Source organism: Macrotis lagotis, chromosome 1, assembly GCF_037893015.1.
Source record: "Macrotis lagotis isolate mMagLag1 chromosome 1, bilby.v1.9.chrom.fasta, whole genome shotgun sequence".
Lineage (NCBI taxonomy): Eukaryota > Metazoa > Chordata > Mammalia > Peramelemorphia > Peramelidae > Macrotis > Macrotis lagotis.
The window spans coordinates 506,854,109-506,877,886 of record NC_133658.1 but is presented as its reverse complement, the minus strand read 5'-3'; the positions used below and the strand labels follow the sequence as shown (position 1 = coordinate 506,877,886).

At 35.6% G+C, this 23,778-nt stretch overlaps 2 protein-coding genes across 8 annotated transcripts in view; one reads left to right on the top strand and one right to left on the bottom strand.

The window, feature by feature from the left end:
• Positions 1 to 11,893, top strand: part of SON (SON DNA and RNA binding protein) — a 35,413-nt gene extending 23,520 nt beyond the window's left edge. The window contains exons 9-12 of one of the 7 annotated variants that reach the window (XM_074214051.1): positions 4,325 to 4,472; positions 9,178 to 9,255; positions 9,354 to 9,469; positions 10,061 to 11,893. In XM_074214051.1, the coding sequence (XP_074070152.1) occupies positions 4,325 to 4,472; positions 9,178 to 9,255; positions 9,354 to 9,469; positions 10,061 to 10,219 (501 nt within the window). In that variant the 3' untranslated portion in view covers positions 10,220 to 11,893. Of the gene's footprint in view, positions 1 to 72; positions 3,651 to 4,324; positions 4,473 to 9,177; positions 9,256 to 9,353; positions 9,470 to 10,007 lie in introns of those variants that run through there. The other 6 variants (XM_074214052.1, XM_074214054.1, XM_074214053.1 and 3 more) reach the window with 6 other exon arrangements.
• DONSON (DNA replication fork stabilization factor DONSON) lies at positions 11,198 to 23,727 on the bottom strand. Its single transcript, XM_074214072.1, has 10 exons — positions 23,404 to 23,727; positions 22,816 to 22,896; positions 21,729 to 21,932; positions 20,416 to 20,594; positions 15,679 to 15,857; positions 14,765 to 14,873; positions 14,558 to 14,659; positions 13,166 to 13,364; positions 12,523 to 12,735; positions 11,198 to 11,843 (listed from the first exon to the last, which is right to left on the bottom strand). The coding sequence occupies exons 1-10, from the start codon at positions 23,710 to 23,712 to the stop codon at positions 11,706 to 11,708; spliced, it is 1,713 nt and encodes a 570-aa protein (XP_074070173.1). The 5' UTR covers positions 23,713 to 23,727; the 3' UTR covers positions 11,198 to 11,705.
• Positions 23,728 to 23,778: the final 51 nt, after the last annotated feature.

The following is a 23,778-nucleotide window of genomic DNA, read 5'->3' as shown; positions in this document are numbered from 1 at the left end:
GCATGAGTGAGAAACCTATTGTCTGGCTCTAACTGAAATCATAAGTAAATTTGCTATGTATATATACTCTAGGATGGACATTGAAGATGGACCTGATCCATGGAAAAATGGCAAATGTTTAAAACTGGCTCATGATCCACCCAGTTTATATCCTTAGGTCATTTTAAAATTTATTATTGTTGTTGCTTTTGGTGGTGGTATTTTTGTTAACCATTTTTTGAGTGCTAACTGTGTGCCAGGTGCTGTAAAGAATATTCCACAGTTCCTGTTGGGCTACTAATCTAATAACTTAAAGCGGTGGTTCTCAAATTTTTCCTCATCATGGGACGCGTGAAAGGTTTATATTTGGTGGATCACTACCCCTAGGATCCCTCTTACCACCTACTTTCCACCCATTGTTTTTTCCCCTGAATTCCCTGCCCCTACCCTAGTGCCTGCACCCTCCCACAGAATCCCTCAGCCCCAGTTCCTCACCCCTTTTATGAACTCCAGCCCCTCTCCTGTTTCCCATTGGTTTTTAGTTAGCTGGTTTTAGGCAGAAGTAGTGGGGAAATTCCCAGCTCTAGAACAATTGCATGTGGCAGTTTTGCCATGGGATTGGAGGGTTGGGGGAGGTTGGCTTGGAGATTGGTAGTGGTGGGACTGGCAGTGGTGATGGGGTGGGAATTGGGTGTGAAGGGTTGGATTGGGGAATGCTATGGACCACCAATCAGGCCCTCATGGCCACTGGTGGTCCACAGACCTCAGATTGAGAACCACTGATCTCAGGAGAACAACAGGATATTTAAGACCCTAAAAACAAAGGGAGTGGATGGACGACTCGTGCGGCGAAGACATAGGTGCATCTGTTTTCAGATTTCTGCAATAAAATCTGCGGACTCCACCTACAGCTACCTCATTGTTGGGGGAGCCTTAGGTGGTTAAGGAAGGGCTTCTTGAAGAAATGAATTTTTCGGCATGATGATGGAGGAAATTGGCTTGGTGGGTGGGTGATGGGAATTTGTTTCAGGAGTATTGGCATCATACCAGTGCTGAAACTGGGAGGCAGCGTGGTCTAAAGGCCTGGGAAGGGTTCTATGTCCGGCTCTACCTCTGACTCCTTGTGTGATCTTGGGCAAGTAACTTCTTGGCACTCCAGATTCTCCAAATGGAGACAATAAGATTTATTACTCACGGTGTTGTGAGGCATAATGAGATAGAGTACATATATACTAAGCTAAGGTGCTAATAATTTTGAAGGTATTGATATTATTTGCTAGTTGCTCCAAGCACATGTACCTAATAAATAGCTTGATTGCTCATCTTTGAAATATTAGGCTTTATAGATCATCATTTTCACAGAGCCAATATTGAATTTTGGATGGTCTTTGCTTGCTATTTTTGAAAATAGCTGCATAACAATGTGTACAATGAGTAACGACAGATTAATGTCTTGTGTGACTTTAGTGGAATTACCATGTATTTAATTCTCTGGAGACAGTTCTTGAATAGTTTGGATTAGAAATTGACATCCAATTTTTGAGGTTTAAGACACATAACACTATATTTAGAAACCTTTTAAATCATAATAGGATAAAAACCTATTTTCTTTAGCACTTGAAAAGTGACACTTTTTTCTTTTTGGAGTTTGTCTTAATTTATTTCTGTAAAGTTTTTTTACTATATTTTATCATATTTTTGAAGATTGAATGCTTCCTTTTGGGAAATTAGAATTAGAGGATACACATAATAGACTTTAGGTAATATATTATGATCACACAGCTCTGAACATTGTTGGTTAGAAATAATTTGAGAAACTTTAATATGGAAGATTTCCATTTTGATTGTGGTAATGAAGTGGTGACTGACTGATCACGGAATAGAATATATTTCTAAGAGTAATCACTTTTTAAAAGCCTGGTACTATGTTGATGCAGTAGTTGGCTTCTTCAGATTTTTTTCTCAAAATTTTTTCCATTTTTATCTTCAATATTATAGGTTATTCACAGGTATTTAAAATGTCCTTTATTTATAACATCTAAAATTCAGATTCTAGAATGAAAAATACTACCTAGAATATTCCTCAAGAATAAATTGTTTAATTTTTAAACATTCAGTTAGCTCATATAACTCTCTAGCTAATGCCCTTACTAAAACCATTTAGAATTTTATTGTCATAGACAAAAGCATTAATAATGTTTTGTCATAATAAAATTTATTACTAAAACAAGTTTTGTGGCTCATGAATTGGAGGAACATTTTTTCATATAAAAGGCCATGCTCCCGACAAGGAAGGGAAATGTTGTGACATGCAAACTAATTTTGAAAGTGCACCATTTCCCTGACAGAGAAATTCTGTTCTATGTTTATTTTGAATTTCATTTGAAGATTTACTTATTCATTATACCATAAAAACTAAATTTAGTTGATTTATATAGGGATTTGTGATAGCCTTTATTCTGCTTGCTATAAAATATAGTCTTAAATCTTAATATCTTTATGAATATTTCCATTTACCCAATTATAGAAATTGGATTTTAGATAAAAGTTTTGTTTGCTAGGAAAAAAAGGGACCATTAGAAAAAAATTTGCTTTGGTCATAAGTTTAATGTGGTGTTGTATTGGTTGGTATATTTTCCAAAACTAGTTTGAGAATTTGAAATTTCTGTAATATGAACTTGAGAGATGAATCAGCCACGTTGTTAACTTCATTTAGGAAATAAAAATGGTGAAGAATTCAGGAGAATTTGAAGCCTAGGTTGCTTTGGAGTTTGCTTTTGAATTGTACTCTGTACAGTGCCTTCTTTTAGGGAGAGGTTGGTGGAAAAGAGGAAAGAATGAACCTGGAAGTAAGTAAAAAAAAATCACTTTTAGGTGTGTAGCATCAAGGCAGTTTAATATATCAGAATTAATTAACTTTCATTTTCACTCTGTATGGCCTGCACCACTTGAGGAACTTTCTAGCTCTAAATCTATGATTTTATGAGCCTGAGGAACTGAACCAGGGCTATATATATTATATTTTTTTTATCTCCACAGCTACCTCCTTCCATCAGAGCACATTGATAAACTTAATGTCCAATTGTAACTTTTTGGCATATGTTCCCCCAGTAGCTAAATAGCTGAGGGAAACAATATCACACAGCTTCAGAGTAGTTTGGGACCGTTTTTTAGTATTAACTTCTCAATAACAGGAAATAGAAATTTTAGGGCAATTCATTGTAATTGTCTCATTGTCATTTCCTGTTTTGATAAGTTAATAATTCTTAATAGCACACTTGCTAGATCAGTTAAAAAATAAAATTTTTAAAAAGAGACGAGGGAAAAAAACATGCTTTTGAAACAATTGCTTCAGTAGAAGTCAACTCTTGTATCTTCATTTTGGGTATATCTAGATGCCCTTTAATATATTTCTTACTGTATGAAAATACCTGACTGTGTTGAAAATGCCAGTGTATTGTGTATTTTAAGACATTAAGCAGTTTGCTGCTTTGATGGAAATTATGGTTCAGTGGGTTGGATACAGGAGAGATGATAGTTCACAGAATAACCTGTGAACTTTCACCCCTCTATATGGAAACTTGTTTCAGGGCCAAATGCTTGTAGCTGCCTTCTTGCCCCGGTCAGTGCCAGCCCTACTATTCACAACACTGCGGCCACCGAGGCCTAGGTATGTAAACATTTAAGGAAGTTTTTTAAAGTCTTTTAACCTCAGGTTTTAAAAGAATTCAGTTTGGTATACTTACAGTGTGTCTGTGATTGTCATTACTATTGATAGACATGTAAACATGTAAGAATAATTTTAATATTGATTTGGATTTTCTTAAGTAAAATTGTTTTACTTGTACTATGGTAGAATTTGGAAGAATTTTGGACAAAAATATGCTTCAACATTTGTCTGAACTTTATTTCTAAATATTTTCTGAGTTTTTTTTTTTGTTCATGAACTAGGTACACGTGGGAGAGTTAATATTGCCAAATATTTTAACACTGCCTTTTTTTTATTTTGCAAGCTAAGAAGAGATACCAGTGAACGTAAATAGTGGATGAAAAAGGAATGTTCTAATTTTTTTTTTTTTTGGACATATGGGCCATTGTTTTAAAATTGCCATTTTAGTTTAAATCATCGTAATCAACTTTCCAAAAAACCCTACTCTTTAATACTTTAAAAAATTAGAACATAGAAACTCCAGTATGGGTAAATCATGGAAATATTCATTTATTGCTTTATTATTTGATATAACATCTAGAAGTAAAGTGAGATAATTTTAGATAGTTGTCTGTGAGTTCATAATCAGATTCTAACTTTAGAATTGGGACATTTTACCTCTCTTTCTTTGGATAGGATCAATTCTTAAGAGCAGCCCCTGTAACTGGTGGAATGGGAGCCGTTTTGATGAGAAAAATGGGCTGGAGAGAAGGAGAGGGATTAGGAAAAAACAAAGAAGGAAATAAAGAGCCTATTCTAGTTGACTTTAAGACAGACCGAAAAGGTAAATCTTTGATTTTTTTGAAGCTCTGTATAATTTATTATGTTTCATTACTCTATTTTTATAGTATTCTGATCTTTTAAAATAATTATATTTGAACCTGATTTTTCAAAATTGTATAGCTGTTTGGAAATAGTTAACACATTTTCAATGAAATAAGTACCTTTTAAGCATTTAGGGACATTGTCTTTATAACCTTATACTATAGTTTGACTTCAGTAATTTTGTAATTTATTATTATTATTTACAAAATGAGTTTTCAGATTTCACCAGTTAACAAGTACAAGGCATTAGAGTTTTAAATAAACAACCAATTATATATATATATATATATATATAGATAGATAGATAGATAGATAGTTAGTTTTAAATTTTAGGTTATACTTGTTTAAAATCAACAGGGTTGTCTTATTCTGAATGATTAGGGCATATTCAGTTATAATCTTTTGTTTCCAAGCTTTAATAATAATTTCATTCTTTTTCTTTTCTCTTATTTCAGTGTAAATTCTCTTCTTTCACTGCCCTTAATTTTCTGATAGGAATGTCTTTTAAAGCTCCCTTACTCCTTGCATACTACATCATGATTCCTTCAGAAATGTTACTTTTTTTTATTGGACCTTTTTTCCTCATTTCCTACTTTGTTAAAAGTAACTTAAGGATGTGTAATGATTAGTACTGTTCCTTGGGTTGAGATTGCAAAATGGAAGAATATATTTTTAATGAACCTCCAATATTCAGGATTATATCAGTGTGGCCACATTTTATTTATTTTTTCTTTAAAAGATTTTATTTATTTTGAGTTTTACAATTTTTCCCCTAATCTTATTTCCCTTCCTCCCACCCCCCACAGAAAGCAATTTGCCAGTCTTTACATTGTTTCCAGGGTATACATTGATCCAAATTGAATGTGATGGGAGAGATCATATCCTTAAGGAAGAAACATAAAGTAAAAGAGATAGCAAGATCAAACAATAAGAGATAGGTTTTTTCCCCCCTAAATTAAAGGGAATAGTCCTTGGTCTTCGTTCAAATTCTACAGTTCTTTCTCTGGATACAGACATTGCAGACAGCCCCTAATTATCCCTGATTGTTGCATGATGGAATGAGCAAGTCCATCAAGGTTGATCATCCACTCCCATGTTAGCAACATTTTATTGAACTCTGCATCAACTCCACATCCTTACAATAGTTTCCTATAAGCTACTTGAAAGGTAGAGCAAGCACAGTGGTGCCTTAATAATCTGATCATAAGAAACTTTAAAATTAAAATTTGCTTTCTGCTTCATTATCTTCATTGGATCTCTGAGGATATTTCTTCACTGATGATGACATTTTATCTTTGCCCTTCCATTAATTGTCTGTAGAGGCTCTATTCAACCAGTAGCAGGCCTTCTCTGAGTTTCTTGGTGTTTTGTTTTATTTTGTTTCTGATATTTTGGGAGTAACAGTGAAACTTCTTCACTTTCTGACTGGTCCACCTTTTCTAGTCAAATTTGTCTTTTGTGACTATACCATGTTGTGGGAACAAGTCATTCTTGGTAACATGATACTGCTGGCTGTCTGTATTCCAATACACATCTTTGCCCTGCATGTTAGGTTGTTCATAATTAATAAATGATCATATAGTCCCTGAGAAAATGTTTAAAAAATGGTCTTTTGTACCCAGAAACTCCTTGGGACCATTGAAATTGCCATTTCACATTTGTCCTCCAATTCATGCCCTGGCAATTTTGCTGTCATCAATCTGTGAGGGCTATTAAAATTTGGCGACTGAGTATCTCAGAGGACTGCTTTGTGATTGATGCTAAAGTTATCATTGCAGTTGTCAATTTTTTTTTTGTATGATCTTAAAACATGCATGAGCGATTCCTTGTTTTTGCTTTAGTGTGAATCACCCTGGTTTTTAAAATTAACAGATTAACAGTGGGACCATGTATTCTTTATTCCTTTCCAGTATGACTATTCTGATGTAGAAAACCATCTTCAAAAAACCTTGATAGACCTTTTTCATTACAGATACCTAGTTTTCATGGATAAATGTTTTGATCGATGAATAAATGGGCATATTGATTACCAGTTGATGTCTCTTTGGTCACACCTCTAAAGTAATTGAGCCAGGATCTTTTATATTCTTTGGGTGTTTTTGTTTCCTCCTTTGAGGTATCTTGAAAATAAGTATCTTAATGTCTTTAAAATTGTAATCTGCAGTTCACAGACAAATTTCCTTGGTATATATTTAATGAAGGCTAGCTTCTTTCAATGAGATAATAGCTTGTCAGATGCTACTTTGTATTTTTCTTTCACCATTTTCCAGAATGTCCTGCATTTGATCTTGTCTTCTAAAGTCATTGTTATCTTTGACTTATTCCTTCTTGGCAAAGAATTCAAATCTTTATAGGTTAATGTAGTTTCTAGACTCTTGAGACCACCATTTCATATTAGAATTGTAATTGTGTACAGTGCTCACTTTTTATTCTAAATTGGTGCTAATTTTGACCTTTTATCTGATGATGACACAGACACATTATTCCCTGTTACCAGTTGTTTCCTATTAAGCTGTAGATATCTCATTTTGTTTACACTTGCTTTGCTGTTTTCTGAACTCTTTTCTAAAGAAAGTATTCATGATCATGAACATAGTTTCATTTCATAATTCCAATCTGCATTTTCTACATTTTTTTTTGTTCTGCTTTTCTGTGTCAACCTTCACATTCAAGGGTTTCAAAGTATTTTTTTGATTTGATTTAGAGTATCTTGTCAGGTTCCTCACAGAATTTCTTTACTTTATCCTCTGCCCCAGATGTTGGTCCATAAACTTATAGTTACTTTTATGATTATTTCCTTGCTTTCACTCATTGTGAGTAGTGCCCAACGACATGACTACATTAATATCTTATGAAATTATATCCTAATCTCTTTGGCTTTACAAGGAAGCTGATTGTCCCTTTGTTTCCTTCTTTGCAGAAAATGAGTGCTCTTTGTTTTCTTTTAGTTATTACATCCAAGATCTTAGATTCAAAATAATAGGGAGTAGAGATAAAGATTAAAGACCAACCCTTTACTTAGACAGATAAGGAAACTGAGAACAGATCTATTAAGTAAGTACCTCAGTTGACACACATGCAGAAGGAAGTGAAAGAACTGGACCTCTACCTCCAAAATCATAGCTTTTTTTACTGTGCTATGGTGGGTCAGTTTCTTCAGTATATGACTTCATTAGTCTTAGATAGAATTTAGTAAGTGTGCTGATTTAGGAACTGAGTCACTGCCACATTTTAACAAAATATTGGATTAGACTTCAGGGAATGTGAACTATCTATTTAAATTGCCAGAAAAATAGGCTAAATTCTATAACTAATTGCCTACTCTCAGTAACTTGGAGTGATCACTGACTCTACATGGAAGACTTGATGAACATCAGCATTACTCCAGTCTGTATTAAGCTAATAATTTACTGAGTCCTTAATGTTTCTTTTTAGCTTGAATATGAAATTTAGTATAATTTTATTATGGAAAGGAATTCACAAATAATCTAGTTAGCTTCACCCTACTTAAGTCCTTCAGGTTTTATAGGTGAGGAAGTTCAGCTTAAAATAACTTCACTGAAGTTATACAACTAATGACCTCATTTGGATGATGTTGATAAATTAGAAAAAAGTGGCACAGAATTAAAATTTTCATGTCCAGGTTGTGTTTGTTGGAAATCTAGGGTTTTGGAGGGTGCTATTCATTGGAAGTAAAAGTCTTTGAGATTTAGTTGAAATGGGTTCTTAGAGGACTAAGAAAATTATATTAGGGAAAGAATTTTTGAAACCTCCCAAAAATTAAATAATAGATTATTATTGTCCTAAGGTGGTTGCATTAGAAGTGTTTGGTTATTTGGAAAGGAAACCAGGATTCAGTAGTGAAGGATAGGTTTGTAGATTCAGTGTGAATGATACAGATTTGGATCCTGGTTCTTCTGCTTACTTGCATGATTTTTGTATAAGTCAACTTTCTTTTTCATTTCCTCATCTTTGATAAAATTGGAGGATTAGGCTAAAGCAATCTTTTAAGGGAGCATCTCTGTGTCTTATCTCTGAGAATGTCATTTTTGATTCATCTTGTTTCTTTTTCTTCCAAAATTCATAGCTGATTTTAAAGTTTCAAGATATTGATACTGATTTTTTTCTTTGGAATTATACATTTAAAAAATAATTCTTGAGATTTCATCAATATAGGGAGCTCTGGGTGAGAAGCTACTTCTACCAATGTTGATTGGTACCTACTCTCTATAGTTTACAATCTTAAGACTAGATAATGCATTATGCTGCTCTCATTTGCCCATTTGACAGATGGGAAAGTTTTGATGTTTAGTACTTTTTGTATAGATTAGTATTTTAATTATCAAGTGAAGCTAACAGTTTAATTGTCTTGAAATATGTTGCTATAAATGTTAGACATTTAGGTGGCATTCTCAGACTATTTTTGTGACATACTCTACACATATTCTGGTTAGTATGAATAGATCAGCATCTCAGAAATGGCAAATTGAACTTGGAAAGTATTATTGGTTTGATATTTAATCATATTAAGTTAACTCATCCATGTTGCTTAAATTATTTGATCACTTTATAGTTGATTTTTACTAACCTATAGTTTTGATGCAAAAACATCTACTTTAAGGAAGAAATACATGGGATTTATGGTAGTTTCATTTCTTCTTCAGGTCTTGTTGCTGTGGGGGAGAGAGCACAAAAAAGATCTGGGAACTTCTCTGCTGCGATGAAGGATCTGTCAGGTGAGAGTACGTTGCTTTTAATTATTTTATGTTCTATTAAATTTTCATAATTTATTCACTAACTGGTGAAATTAGTTTCTGATCAGTTAACTCTTGGGTCTTAGGTAAACATCCTGTATCTGCATTGATGGAGATCTGTAATAAAAGAAGGTGGCAACCACCTGAATTTCTCTTGGTTCATGATAGTGGCCCTGATCACCGAAAACACTTTCTCTTTAGGGTAAGCATATAATTCTAAGACTCTAAAAATAACTAGGGGCATCTTAATTTACCAGCTCTTTTGTGGCTGGGTTTAAATTGGTGTAGTTGGGAAGGTGGGTTGGGGGAAGTTATCCTTCCTTGGTGGTCAAAATTAGAAAACAGATTTTGGGTGGGGTCAGCACTTGGATTGTAGGTCTTTGATTCCCCAAAGTTATTTGGGCTGAGGTCTCTGAAAGTATGTCAGTTTGACATTGCTTAAAAGATGAGTTTTATAAAAGTTTTTTAAAAGGGAGGAAGGGAAATGGATATAAATGAGTAATTATTAGAAAGCTAAATTTAAACAGTTTAGTCTCAAGGGAAAGTAAGTCATTTATAGATAAGGAACAAGCTTTTAATTTGGAGTTTGTCCCCCTTTCCAAGTGCTGATTTGAGATTAAATTGATAGGATTAAAGGTATGGGTTTTGCATTTTATAATTTCCTAGATATTAGTGAAAAATACAAAGCTTATAGATATTAAAGTTTGATGCTGTTCTTATTGTATGTTTTTCTTGAATAGGTATTGAGAAATGGAAGCCCTTACCAGCCCAATTGTATGTTTTTCTTGAATAGGTATTGATAAATGGAAGCGCTTACCAGCCCAGCTTTGCCAGCCCTAATAAGAAGCATGCTAAAGCCACAGCAGCTACTGTGGTTCTTCAAGCAATGGGCCTTGTACCAAAGGACCTCATGGCTAATGCCACTTGCTTCAGGAGTGCCTCACGTAGATAGAGATTGAGGTTTTATATTAATCATTTCAGATAATTTTACTCTGCATCAGAAATGTATTTCTTCTTTAATGTTGTAAATAATTTGGCAACTTAGACATTGTGTAAAAAGCAATCTGTACAAACATCTCCAAGCTTTGGTTTTGTACCATGAAAATTGTATTTAACCATACAGGGTTTTGGTATGTTTATATTGTTTACCTTAGTGATGTATTTGTTTAAGCGGCTTAACATCAAAACAATTGTTTGAAGGCATCAGTAATACTAAGTGTGGAATGTTAAATAACGCTTTTATACTGTATTTTGTACTATGATGTAATTCTTTCCCCTTATGGCTAGGCTGCTGTAACACTTGCCTATAATCAGTGAAGGGCTGTGCACCTTAGACTATTTCACGAAGGTTCTGCTGGACAGATATTGGGCCAGTGTTATTGGATAATCGGAGTTCTGTTCCACAGGGCTAATGCTACCATTTTTCCCTTTAAATTTTATTAGGGTTTAACAAATATGGTATGCTGTGTTACAGTCAGCTTTAAGTCCTATGTTCTAAAATAAAGGATTAAGCCAGACTGATGCCATAAGAAGGAAGAAGTCCAAAATGAAGACCCACTAGAATTCCAATGCAGACGCCAAGAAAATTTAATGGCATTGAGTTGTGATGTAGTTTTACTTTAATGTGCATTTTGAATTTCAGCTACAACTAGATAGACTCAAGATGATAATGCAAATGCTGTAACCAACTTATCTAATAAAATCAGCACCAGGCCACTATTTTGTTGACTGCAAAAAATAAGTTCATGTTAATTTAGGGTCTGATAGAAATTTCATTTCATATGTGCATTATAGTGGTACTCATATGCTGTCTTTAAACTTTATTTTACAAAATGCTTAAGGCCCAAATACAAACTTCTGGAATAAATGTGGTGTTTTTCTTAATTCTTTCAGCTGCAATAACAGATTACACTTGTCACTTGATACCCACTGAAGAGAAAAATAACTTTATTTAAAAAACACATATTAACTATACATAAACTGTATACTAAAAGATGCTTTAACTTAATTTCATCTCACATGCAGATATTTCAGGCCAAACTGGAAAAATTCTGAAATTTTCCAGGGTAAAAATAGCAATTGTAGGAACCATTAGTGTTAATAAAACAATTTATAAATCATTTTAGAATCCACAGTTCTCATCAAACTACATTATGGGATTGTTTCTCAGAATGTCATGACATCAGGTACACTGACTACATCGCTTTCGGTCAAACAACACATTCCTTCACATTCAGAGGTATAATCGATCAGGCTAGAAAGTGATGCATTTATTACATTTTCCCATAAAAATGTTATCCAAACCTACTGCAAAGAGATTTAGAATATCTGTTCCTTTCTTACAAAACCTGAGAGAAACTCAAAACAGAAGTTTCTTTAGATTTTTAATTTTGGGAAGATATTTCTTAAAGTTGGCAGTTAATCTTGTTCCACTTGTTTCAACACCTCCAATTACAAGTGTAATTATCCATTTCCATGAATCGTAAAGATGATTTTCCTAGTATTGGTAACTGGGTAAGTTGTTTTAGAGTTTTAACATGCAGTCCACAATTAGCAAGCTCCTTTTCAAGGACTTCCTGTAAATATTCACAAGGTTATAAAAAAAAAACACAGAAAATTTAAGAACTCTTCCTAATAACAACCACATATATAGAAACAGTACAATCTATTTAGGGTTAAAGATTTTATAAGATTATAGAAGTTTCCGGAAAGTTCAAAAGAAATGAAACTCAAGAATTATATCCTTTTGGAAGCAAGTATTCAAGTCATCACTAATGACTTCTATCTAGTCCAGACATATTGAAGGCAATTCTTTAAGATTCGATTCAATTTAATAGAATTCTGGGAATCAAGTGGTTAAAGGAGGAAGAAAACCATCAATCTAAAGTGAATGGTCAGTAGGCATTCTAAAAAATATACTTATTCTCTAGTCTCAATAATCAGAAATGGAGAAAGGAGGGCAGCTAGGTGGTACAGTGTATAGAACACTGACCCTGGAGTTAGGAGTACCTAAGTTCAAAGCCAACCTCAGACACTTAATAAATGCCTAGCTATATAACCTTGGGCAAGTCACAACTCCATTGTCTTGTAAAAACAGAAATGAACCACAGATAACTACTGGGTGACTAAATTGAGGATCTAAATTCAATTAGTCACAGGTTGGCATTCTCTGACATTACTCAATTCCTCAGTTTTACCTTGCAATTTTTGTCCAATTTAGAAAAACAGTTCCTTCTAATCAAGTAGTCTACTTGCCTTATTTGATATTTTTTCCATCTGAGTACATGTGTTAAATATTGATGTAGGTTCATGAGTGTATAATCCTGCTGAAAAAGATCCTTTTTGTGCTGATTTGAGGAGCATAGTCAATGAATGCAGAGAATGAGGCATGACGGGGCCTGTAATCTCCAAGCTAAATTGATCTTTATAATCAGAATTAGCTGGTGTCTTCACATTTACTGTTCGTGCCTGAGTAGAGGTTGAAAAAAAAAAGACAATTCAAGCTAGTGCCTTTCCTCAATGTTCCTCTAAGCAAGTAGTTTTTGTTTTACTGGACATTGGCTGAGTTAAGCAAAATATTAAACACCCTTGTCCCCTATTTCCCACGACAGTTGGAATTAAGTCAATGATTCAGTTTTTGTCTTTGGAGTTTGCAAAATTTTCCCTAATTGTACAGAACTGAAAAGGAAATTAATTTTTCTAAAGTGAATGACTGGTAAAGCCTCCCCTAGAGTATCAAATATTCTCTAGATTTAGTTGAGTATTTTTGTTGATAAACTTCTCAAAAACAGCAGATACATTATGAAAGCCCCCAAAGTAAAGCACTATAATAGAAAATAGAATACTTTCAGCACTGCAAAAATGTAGGCATGGGATGAGTATGGTTTTTTTTTTTTACCTTGAGCATTTGCATTGTGGCACCTCGGAAAGCTATTGGGGACAACAGTGTTGGTGGAAGTCCAGCCTGAGGACCAGAGGTGGCAACTAAACTCTTGCAATTTATCAAGAAATTTAGCAATGTAAAGGTGTTGATTCCTTTTACCAGGACAATAGACTCGGGCCTATGATCCATTTGCACTTCATTTTTCTCTTTACGACTAATGTCACCAGTCAAGGAAACTTAAAATATATTAAATATCAATGTAAAGAATCCACTTCTGAACCATTCACTTCACTCTTTCAATATGAAATTCTGCTTTTTTAAATCAGTCTTCGTAATTTAGTAGCAGGCACATGCTACTTAGGGATATAATGAAACTACTTTTTACATTAAGTGTTTTGTTTTTTACAAGGCAATGGGGTTAAATGATTTGCTCAATGTCATGCAACTGTGTAATTATTAAGTGTCTGAATTTGGATTTGAACTCAGATCTTCCTGATTATCCAGTACACCACCTAGCTGCCCCTTACATTAAGTCTTAATTAGGGGCTGCTAGGTGGTGTAGTGGATAAAGCACCAGCCTTGGAGTCAGGAGTACCTAGGTTCAAATCTGGTCTTACTGACACTTAATAATTACCTAGCTGTGTGGCCTTGGGCAAGCCACTTAACCCCATTTGCCTTGCAAAACAAAAACAACCTAAAAAAAAGGTCTGAATTAGTAAATATGCTATAATCTCTCCATTTATGTGTTTACATACTATAATTTTTTTTTTAGCCTTGAGCCAGTTGCATTGTGACACCTCCACTGCCTTTGGAAACCTCAGTTTTATTTTTCAGAAACTGGTGTGAGTTTTAAGATTTGTAGATTTATATCATAAAAAAAAATGTTCTTTCTGTTGTTTTATTTCTCAAAGGTCTTTAAAATAATTTTATTTATTTTTGGTATATCTACATAATTTTGAGGGATAGTACAAGGGCCCAGGTTTTCTTCGAAATTCAATCTGATTTTCTTGAGAAAAGTCTTCCTGGAGTATTTTAATTTTAAGTACCTTGCTAGAAATATCTTAACTCTTTACTTCACTTATAAATCATTTGCAATAGAAATTAAGTAGGAATCAAAACCTAAATGTCTTTGTCAACTTAATGAGATATTTAGTTCAAGGTTCAATAAAGGAGTAGGCAGGGAGTACCTGAGTTCAAATCTGGCCTCAGACATTTAATAATTACCTAGGTTGTGTGGCCTTGGGCAAGCCACTTAACCCCATTGCCTTGCAAAAACTAAAACGGAGTAGGCAGTTATATTCATGGAAATGAATAGGTTTTAAAGCATACATTTATTACATAATTTCTGAAATGAATGGGGAAAAAGTTAAGTACCTATCATATGAACAGCACCAACTAAAAGGATACAGCTTGAGAGAAATGTCTGGTTTTTTTATCTTATCCTGTACACCCATCTCTTCCAACCAGGAAAAACTTTCCTCTTCATCTTCATCACTGTTAAGTTGTTCCCTAGGAAGACATCATATTTGGTTTTAGGTTCTTTTTTCAATACAACTAACAAAATTCCAAATTATACTGGGTTTACGATTCATGGAAATTATTTTAATTACTTACTCTTCTGGTTCTGTCTTACATTCATATTCTTCTATATGTAAACTTGTCTTAGATGCTTTTTGTTTCCTTTGGTCATTTTCTTTTATTAAAGGCAAAGAAAATTCAATGCCTGAGGGCAAGAAAAGAGTAATAACTAAATTTTATAAATCTGTTTCTTCATTCTACATTTATGTTTGTCCTTCATTCTCGAAGAAGACTATGACATCAGGGAGGTGATGCCATGACAAGCAAAAGAATTGGATTTGAGTGAGGGAATGCTATGCCAAGTCATCAGCTTCACTTTCTCTTCCAGAGCTGCCTGGGTTCAGTGGCCAGATAGGAATTAGGACCAATGGAGATGGAAGGCAATCAGGGATAAGTGTCTTGCCCAAGATCACATAGCTAGTAAGTATTCAGTGTTTGAGGCCAGATTCAGAGATTCTGACAATAAGGTCAGTGCTCTATCCATTGAGCAACTTAGCTGCCCTTCTATTCTACTTGAAGATGCAACACTTTATATCACTAGTATGTTGCGATGAGTTTCATTACAATAGAATTCACCTCCTGTAAGCTAGTTAAGATTATTGTGCATTTTATAGAAAGCCTAGAAGATGAGCAGATAAATCTTAAAGCTTTTATAATTTAAAATTCTTAAAAAGAAAAATTCTAGAAATACAGCAAATATCTTTCAATTTACACAATTTTTTTTTTTAGGTTTTTTGCAAGTCAAATGGGGTTAAGTGGCTTGCCCAAGGCCACACAGCTAGGTAATTATTAAGTGTCTGAGACTGGATTTGAACCCAGGTACTCCTGACTCCAAGGCCGGTGCTTTATCCACTACGCCACCTAGCCGCCCCTACACAAATTTTTTAAGGAAAACTTCACAACGTGAGATATTATTACTTCTGAACTTAATGAAGAAAAGGTACATTTACCTTCATTTTTCATAGCTTCTCTCAAACCTCTGGTTGTTGGTGACAAGACAGCTGAAATCACATCATTTCCTGCTAGCCCTGCTGCTCGAAACAGCACCGTAAATTGATAGGTACAAACATAAAAATAGGGACAAAGTTTTGTCTTCAGTAGATTATACAGAGAAGTGAAGCTGATGGACCTATGAATTAAAGAAACAACTTTTACTATGAAATTTTAAAAATCACAAAGATGTCAGTGTTAATTTTAAACCATTCAATAAAAATTCTTAAAAAAAAAAGCTTGTGAGCTCTTACAACCCACCTTTAAGATTAGCAAAAACTATAATAGATTCTTCTTTTTGAAATTACTTCTATTTGAATTATCACACTGAAAAGTCAAGCCTAACATTTATTAGATACTTGAAGGGAGAAAGAAGGCTTGAAATAGCTGTTGAAATAAAAAGAGGTATCTTATATTTTAGAACTGGGAGAGCTCTTAAGAAATCTATTAGAAATTTTACAGGAGAGAAAGAAAGCTTGGAAATAAATATTAGGTGATTAAAAGAAATAAAATCACTTCAGTAATGGAATCACTGTTCTTAAAAATACTTAACATTCTTTAAGATACTCTAGTTCATCTGTGAATCTTGCTAATGTGGAGTTTAGTAAAATGATTAAATGATTCCACATTTTAAACAAAGTATATTTATCACTGATAAAAGGAGTTCTTGGCTCTCAGATTTTAGTTTGTAGTGCTAACACTTTTAAAGCCAAACTTTTTATCAATGCTCTATATACAAAAACTGAGAGGCTAAGTCAGTTTTTTTGTTTTCCTTTTTGTAAGGCAATGGGGTTAAAGTGGCTTACCCCAGGACACACAGCTAGGTAATTATTAAGTATCCGAGGCTGGATTTGAACTCAGGTACTCCTGACTCCAGGGCCCTTACTCTATCCACTGGGTCACCTAGCCTAGACTTTTTTTTTTCAAGAAATACAGTAAAATTGCCCTGAGATCCCAGAGGCAGAGGGTAAAAATAGAAATTGAGGGAATTCACTGATCACCCCCTGAAAGGAATCCCAAAAGAAAAATTTCCAGGGGAACTTTCAAACTTTCCTACCGAAACAACCAGAGCTGAACAGAAAGTCTGATCTTCAACTTGGAACTATGGAAAGGGCGGACAAGGACTAACTAATATGAGGAACTTAATGATGTTGAACTGTTTGTATTCCTGCATGGGAAGAAGATACTAATAACTCATATGAACTTTCTCATTCATAAGAGCAATTAGAAGGGGTATATATATATAGACAAGGCACAGGAAGGAGCTGAATATGATGATATAGTAAAAAGATGGAGTCAGTGGGTGAGAAAGTACTGGGAGGAAGGGAAAGGAGAGGAAGAAGAAGCTAAGAAATTTCACAAAGGAGTTAAGAGGAAGGTTTTACAGGAAGGAGGGGGTGGGTATGAGTAAGCCTTCATTCTCATCAGAAATGGCCCAGAGGAAATAACATGCACACTTAATAGGGTATAGAAATCTATATTACACAAGAGAAAAATGAGAAGAAAGGGATGGAATAAGAGGAAATGGGGGGAGGGAAGGAGTGAGTAGGTGATAGAAGAGAGGGAAGATTGTGGGAGAGGGTACTTAGATATAACACACTTCTGAGCAGGGACAGGGAGAAAGGAGAGAGAGAATGGAATACATTAGAGTGGGATGGAACAGACTGGAGGGAAATAAAGCCAGTGATAGCAACTGTGGGAAAAAATATTGAAGAAACTTCTTTGGTGGACTTAGGATAAAGAAGGCAACTCATCCCAGAGACAGAGCCACTGGATTTTGAACACAGACTGAAGCACATTTTTTTTTCTGTTTCTCACTCTTCTTGAGGTTTTTTATCCTTTTGGGGGGAGAGGGGATTTATAATTACTCTCACAAGATTATTGTAATAATATAAAATAAATACAGAAATACAAATCGAAGAATGAGACATACTTTTCACATATGAATATAGTTACTGTCTTCCTCTATTGGAATCTGAGTGCCCAAAGATCAGTGACCTTCTGCCTTTTTTGTATCCCCAAAGTTAAGTTCTGCCTGGCATATAGTAAACACTTAAAGTGCTTATTAAGCTGTCAAGCAGGACAACTTTGAAAGTAATATATTGAATTTATTATTTAAAAGAAAAGAAAGTTGTATTAATAGAGATTCATAGCTTCCTGTAATAATCTCTGTCCTATGCATATGGAAGTGTTCATTTTAGTTTATCTTTAATATTCTCTATTTTTAAGAATAAAAAAATTAAGCCCCCCCCCCCCAAAAGAATTAGGACAACAGCTAAATGAGAAAATGTCTTTGTAGAATAGTTTCTTTGACACAATCTAATTTCCAAGAGAACATTAGGAGTGGAATGAAATGTTTGAGTCATTTCCCAACAGATTAAGGGGTAAAAGGATATAAAAGAATGAAGGTTAGCTGAAAATAATGTACTACACTATCCTTCTCATTCTATGAACAGAATACTTAACTAGTTTCTGGAGATAAGTATGAAAACATAAGATCTAAGTTCTCAAAGAAAGAAAAACAAGTCATATGAAAAAAAAATACTTCAGATCATTAGAAATGTGAAAATCACATGGAAAAGAATAATGACTATGGAAGAAGAGATACATTATTACAAAGTTGATGGAGTAGTGAATTGGTATTGGGTACTGTAGAAACATACTGAAACTAAACCTGAAAAGTCACTAAACTTTGCTTACCCTTCCCTTTAACCCAGCATAGCAATAACTAAGGGTATGCTACAGAGACCAAAAGAAGAATAAAAAAACCCACATATAGAAAAATTTAAGGCAACTCATTTTATAGTGGCAAAGAAATTGAAAAAAGAGGTATATCCTTCAGTTAATGAATGGTAGAACAAATTATGATGTGTGAAATTAATGGTTTATTTCTGTGGCATAAACGACTGGTGAAAGAGATGATTTCAGAGAAATGTGCAAGACTTGAAATGATAAAAGTGAAGAGAGCAGAACCAGAACAATTTATGTAACAAACATTGTAAAGGCTGTGAAAGACTTGTTCAATGTCATGATCAAACATGATTACAAAGGACTAGAGATAAAATAAGTTACCCACTTCTTGACATGGAGGGGATGAAGTCAAGGGGCATGCAGATTTAGATGTACATTTTGGATTTGTTTTACCTGACCATGTATATTTGATTCCAGGGTTTTCTCTTTCTTTCAATGGGAGGAGATAGGATAGGGACATGTGATTATTGAAAAGGAGGTTAATGGTGAGGTTACCAAAACTTCTTAAAAAGAGAGAGAGAAATAAAGGAGGGTCCCATTAAAGTTAATTTCACAAATGCATAAGAAAATAAGATCAGCAGATAATGCAGATATGCAGGATAGCTTGGAAAAACATGCTGAACTATTATTTTCTGGTAATAAGAGGTAAAAGACATATTTTAGAATGTATTCCCACAACCTAGTCCATTGTCTGGTACATGGGTCTTCAGTAAATGCTTTGGATTACACACTACAAAAAAAATTTGATTAAAAAGAACAGTATATTGAATTTATATATATAAAAAAGAAAAAATAAGCTGTTAGTAATACAAATTTGAAGCTGCAACTACTTTTCTTTTTCTGTTGTATTCTATATGAAATACTCATTTGTTGTTATGTTCAGAATAATTTTTTTTGAGTTTTTTTTTTTTGCAAGGCAAATGGGGTTAAGTGGCTTGCCCAAGGCCATACGGCTAAGTAATTATTAAGTGTCTGAGACCGGATTTGAACCCAGGTACTCCTGACTCCAGGGCCGGTACTTTATCCACTATGCCATCTAGCCGCCCCCTCAGAATAATTTTTAAAAATTAGTAAACAGACAAGAGAAAATAAAGAGTTGTCAACACTTGTCACATGTTTTGTCTAAGTTTCCGCATCTGTAAAAGGGAAACAAGAGAACCTCCCTCCCTTGGATGTTCTGGGGACAAAATGAGATAGTTTGTAGAATACTTTGAACATCTTAAATCACTTTATAAATGTTATCTAACGTTATCAAGTCCAGCTCCCTCATATTACAGAAAAGGAAGCTTAAATTTCTTTCACTGGGGGATAGATAGGATGTGGAGGTTAAAGTGACTTGCTCAAGGTCACATAGTAGAAGCTCAAGGTAGTAAACAGATGAGGCAGTATTTAAACTAATGCTCTCTCCAGTGGTCTTTGCTCCTTATGCTTGACCCATGCTCAAACTAAGTGTCAAATAACGGTTTACTAAATAGGGTTTTTTTTAAGATCTAGTTTAATGTCTGTTTCTAATAGAAGAGCACAGTCAGTGGAGTACAAGATGTGAAAAGGATTTGGTTTCAAATACCATTTTGACAATTATTAGCTTTTTGAGCACAGGCAAGTCACTTAATCATTGAGCTTTAGTTTTGTAATTTATAATATGGGAAAAAATAATACCTATGATGATATCTATGTCATATAGTTATGGGGCTTAAATGAGTTAATGAGTGAACATAAGTAAAAACTTAAATGAAAAACAACTTTCAAACCTTAAAGCACTTTCTAACAATTTCAGAGATTAGAATTCTCATTTTTAAATGATCAAAAAGAATCTATAATGTTTGCAATAACTCTTAACAATAAATAAGGTGATTTGGTTATTATATATTTCCATCTACTAAATACAACAGAATAATAAAAAAAGAATTAATATTTAAATTAAGAATTTTTTTCACCGATTTTACCATTCACTCATTAAAAGTTGTTGTAGTCCCTCATCATTTGACCAAGGACTTGTTTTTCCAGCTAATTTTCTGTCAGCTCCAATGCGTGGAAAAAGTTGTAACCAAGGCAAGGAGGGATGAAGCCAATAAATAAGGCTCTGTGGGAATGCACACCGAAGTTCAACAGAAAGTCGTGGATCCTAAAAGATGTAAGGATTAGTGCTTCACTCCTAAAATGTGGTGGAAAATTAAAAACTTTCAACTGTGGTAGGTATATGGGTTTTACAAAAGGGATATTTTTCAAACCACACAATTCAATACTTCTATCCCTGATGATGATTTTTCCAAAAGTATTATTTCCTATGTGTTAGAACTTCCTCTACTAATCCAGGACTGGCACCTTGTCTACAATTTATTGTCTTGCAGAGTTGTCTGTGGTAACAGGTGATTAAATGACTTTCTCAGAGTCACAAAGTCAGGATGGCAGAGGTGGAACTTGAAGAAGTTCTTGATCTTGAAGCCATTTTTCTCCATTAATAAAATGCCTCAGTTCCTATTTATAGAAAAACTTATTTTGGATTTTTGGTTATGCAAAAGATAAGCCAGCAGTTTAGCTCTACTTCAGCAAACTTTTCCTATTTGAAGTGAATCAATTTTGAGAAGATAAAAGAGACAATATTTTAAATTGTGTACAAGCAAAAATTTTGTAAGGCCTCTTGTTGTTTCCCATTTACTTACAGGATAACATGTTAATGTCAGATCATCTATAGTGAGTGATTTAGCCTGCAAGAGACTCTGTTAGTCTATTTTGAGATATCATGAGGCATTATGCTTAGAAAATGCAGTATCAACATTTTCAAATACAATTTAAAAATATATAATTCCAAAAGTTAAAACTACATTTAGGAGAAAATGATGTAATATATTGTACATTTTAGTACAAACAGTTATAGTATGAATTATATGAGAAAATTAATGAAATAATGTATATGTCTTTAGATTTGATTTGGATCCTAAAATTACCTTTTATTTTTTTTGCTCAAATTTTTCTTTTCAACACTCTTTATATTTAATTAAATGAAGGTGACTAATTTTTGCCCAATTCAACATTTACTAATTCTCTAAATCATAATCTCTTAATCATTTAATGGTTAATTCCAATGTTGGAAAAAAATAAGACTGGCAGAAATATATGAGAAACTAAAGAACTCTCAATTCTTTGTTTTAAAAACAGGCAGAATGACAATTATGGAAGAAAAATAATTAGCACATATTCTAGGCAACCCAAAGAGCTGTACAGATATTACACCAACTCATTTTTTTGGAATTAGTACCTGTATATTCTCAGGGAGATGAACTTCTGTTGCCCTGAAATGTTGGACAAAGCCTTGAGCTTCTTCCTGAGCTTTCAAATGATCTGCCCACGCAAAAGATTGGGAAGAGGTAAAAAGAAGGCGAGTTTTAATACTCCAATCCACAGGAAACTCAACACTTTCTGAGGATGAAATATCATATTTGGAGTGCTGTTGATGAGATGTCTTTCAAAAATAAAAAGACAGAAATTAGAAGAAAAATATCATCAATTTAAAGATTTCATTAGCTAATTTCAAAATTACCCACACAATACTATTTAAAGTTTTTTTTTTTACCAATCAATTGCTATTACTATTAAATGCAAAATAAATGCCTCCTGTCTCCAATCATGGTATTTCTAGACCTTGAAACCAAAAACCAAACCACATGTAAAATGACTAGATAACCTTCTACAGTGTGCTTCATAGAGAACTGACTAGCTAAAAATATCTCTCACTTCCATCAATATGCTACCTCTCTCTCTTAGTATGTGGTTTAAGTTTCTGAAAATTAGTCACACCTTGGCATGTTATAACAGAAAGGGGAAAGAATGGAAAGGCTAGAAAGATGTACAGTCTCCAAGACTGTTAAAAGAGACATATTATGGGAAAACATTGTAGAATATGGAAACACACAATGACAACAATATAGATGTAGCTGAACATATTGTAAAGACAATGACTAATGCTGGTTCTAGAAAAAAGAAATGGGGGTGGCTAGGTGGTTCAGTGGGTAGAGAACTGGCCTTGGAGTCAGGAGTACCTGAGTTCAAATCCAGCCTCAGACACTTAATAATTACCTAGCTGCGTGGCTTTGGGCAAGCCACCTAACCCCATTTGCCTTGCAAAAAAAAAAAAAAAAAAGAAATAATGTGAATGAAAGCCACAAAATTGCTATCTGGTTGAAACCAGATGTTTTATCCTAGAGGCAAAAGAGCAGTAGACTGACATGATCAGATCTGGTCTTTGGCAGGTGTGTAGAGGACAAGAAAAATGCTTAAGAGGCAAAAGTTATTTAGGTATATGGCATAAATTCAGTGCCAGACATTAGATCATATAAAATCATTACCGTGAATAACTGCTTCACTGTTGTTCTTTCAGAAAACTCTTCTTTCTGGGCCACACTATTTTCTTGATGAAAATCTAAAAACTGAGGAGAGTTTTGATGCACTGCTTAAAAAAACCTGAGTTAAGTTAGGGCTTAAGTTCGTCTAAGCACCCTCCCTCCCCGAGCGGCGGGCTGGCATGAGCGCCAGCAGGCACAGGCAACGAAGCGGCCCTCGCACAAAGGCCCGGCGAGCTGCGGACCGGGCCGGGCCGGGTAGGGCCGGGCGGCGCGGGCACATCTCCCGGGCCGGGCCGGGCAGGGCCGGGCGGCGCGGGCACATCTCCCGGGCCGGGCCGCTTGATAATGCGGGCACGAGCGGGGTGGGAAGCTGCTGGTTGGCTCTGCCGGAGCCCAGTCCCGGCGCTGGGGCGGCGCACAGTGGACGCCCTGGCGGGCTGGGGCAGGGCCGCCCGCACGGGGGGCGCCCCAAAGCACTGCCGCCCAGTCTCGGGCCGCCAGCCTCGCGGCGGGGCAGGGCCGGCTTTCCCCGGGGGCTGGTTCGCGGGGAGCGGGGAGCGGGCTCCGGCGCGCCGGGCCCGGGGCACTCACTGGCTCCCCCGCGTCCCGGGGCGGGCTGGCGGGCGCCCACGGCGGGGGCCCCGCGGCCCGCGGGCCGTTGTCCAGGCGGGCAAAGGGGTTTCTCCGCAGCGAAGCCGCGGCCGCCCCTGCGCTCCTGCCCCCCGCGGCGGGGAAGGGGCGAAGGCGGAGGCCGGCCGCTAAGGCGGCGCGGCGGGGCCCCAGGTCGCCGGCGCCTCCCGGCCCGGGGCCCGCGGGGCCTCGGGCCCGCCTCCGGCGGAGCCGCAGCGTCTCGGCGGGCCTCTTGAAGCTGGGCGAGTAGCCGGGCACCGTCCCCGACATGGCGGCGCGCGGAGGAAGGGCCCGCGCCGGGGCGGCCAGCGCGGGAAAGCGTGGCGCCGCCCCCCC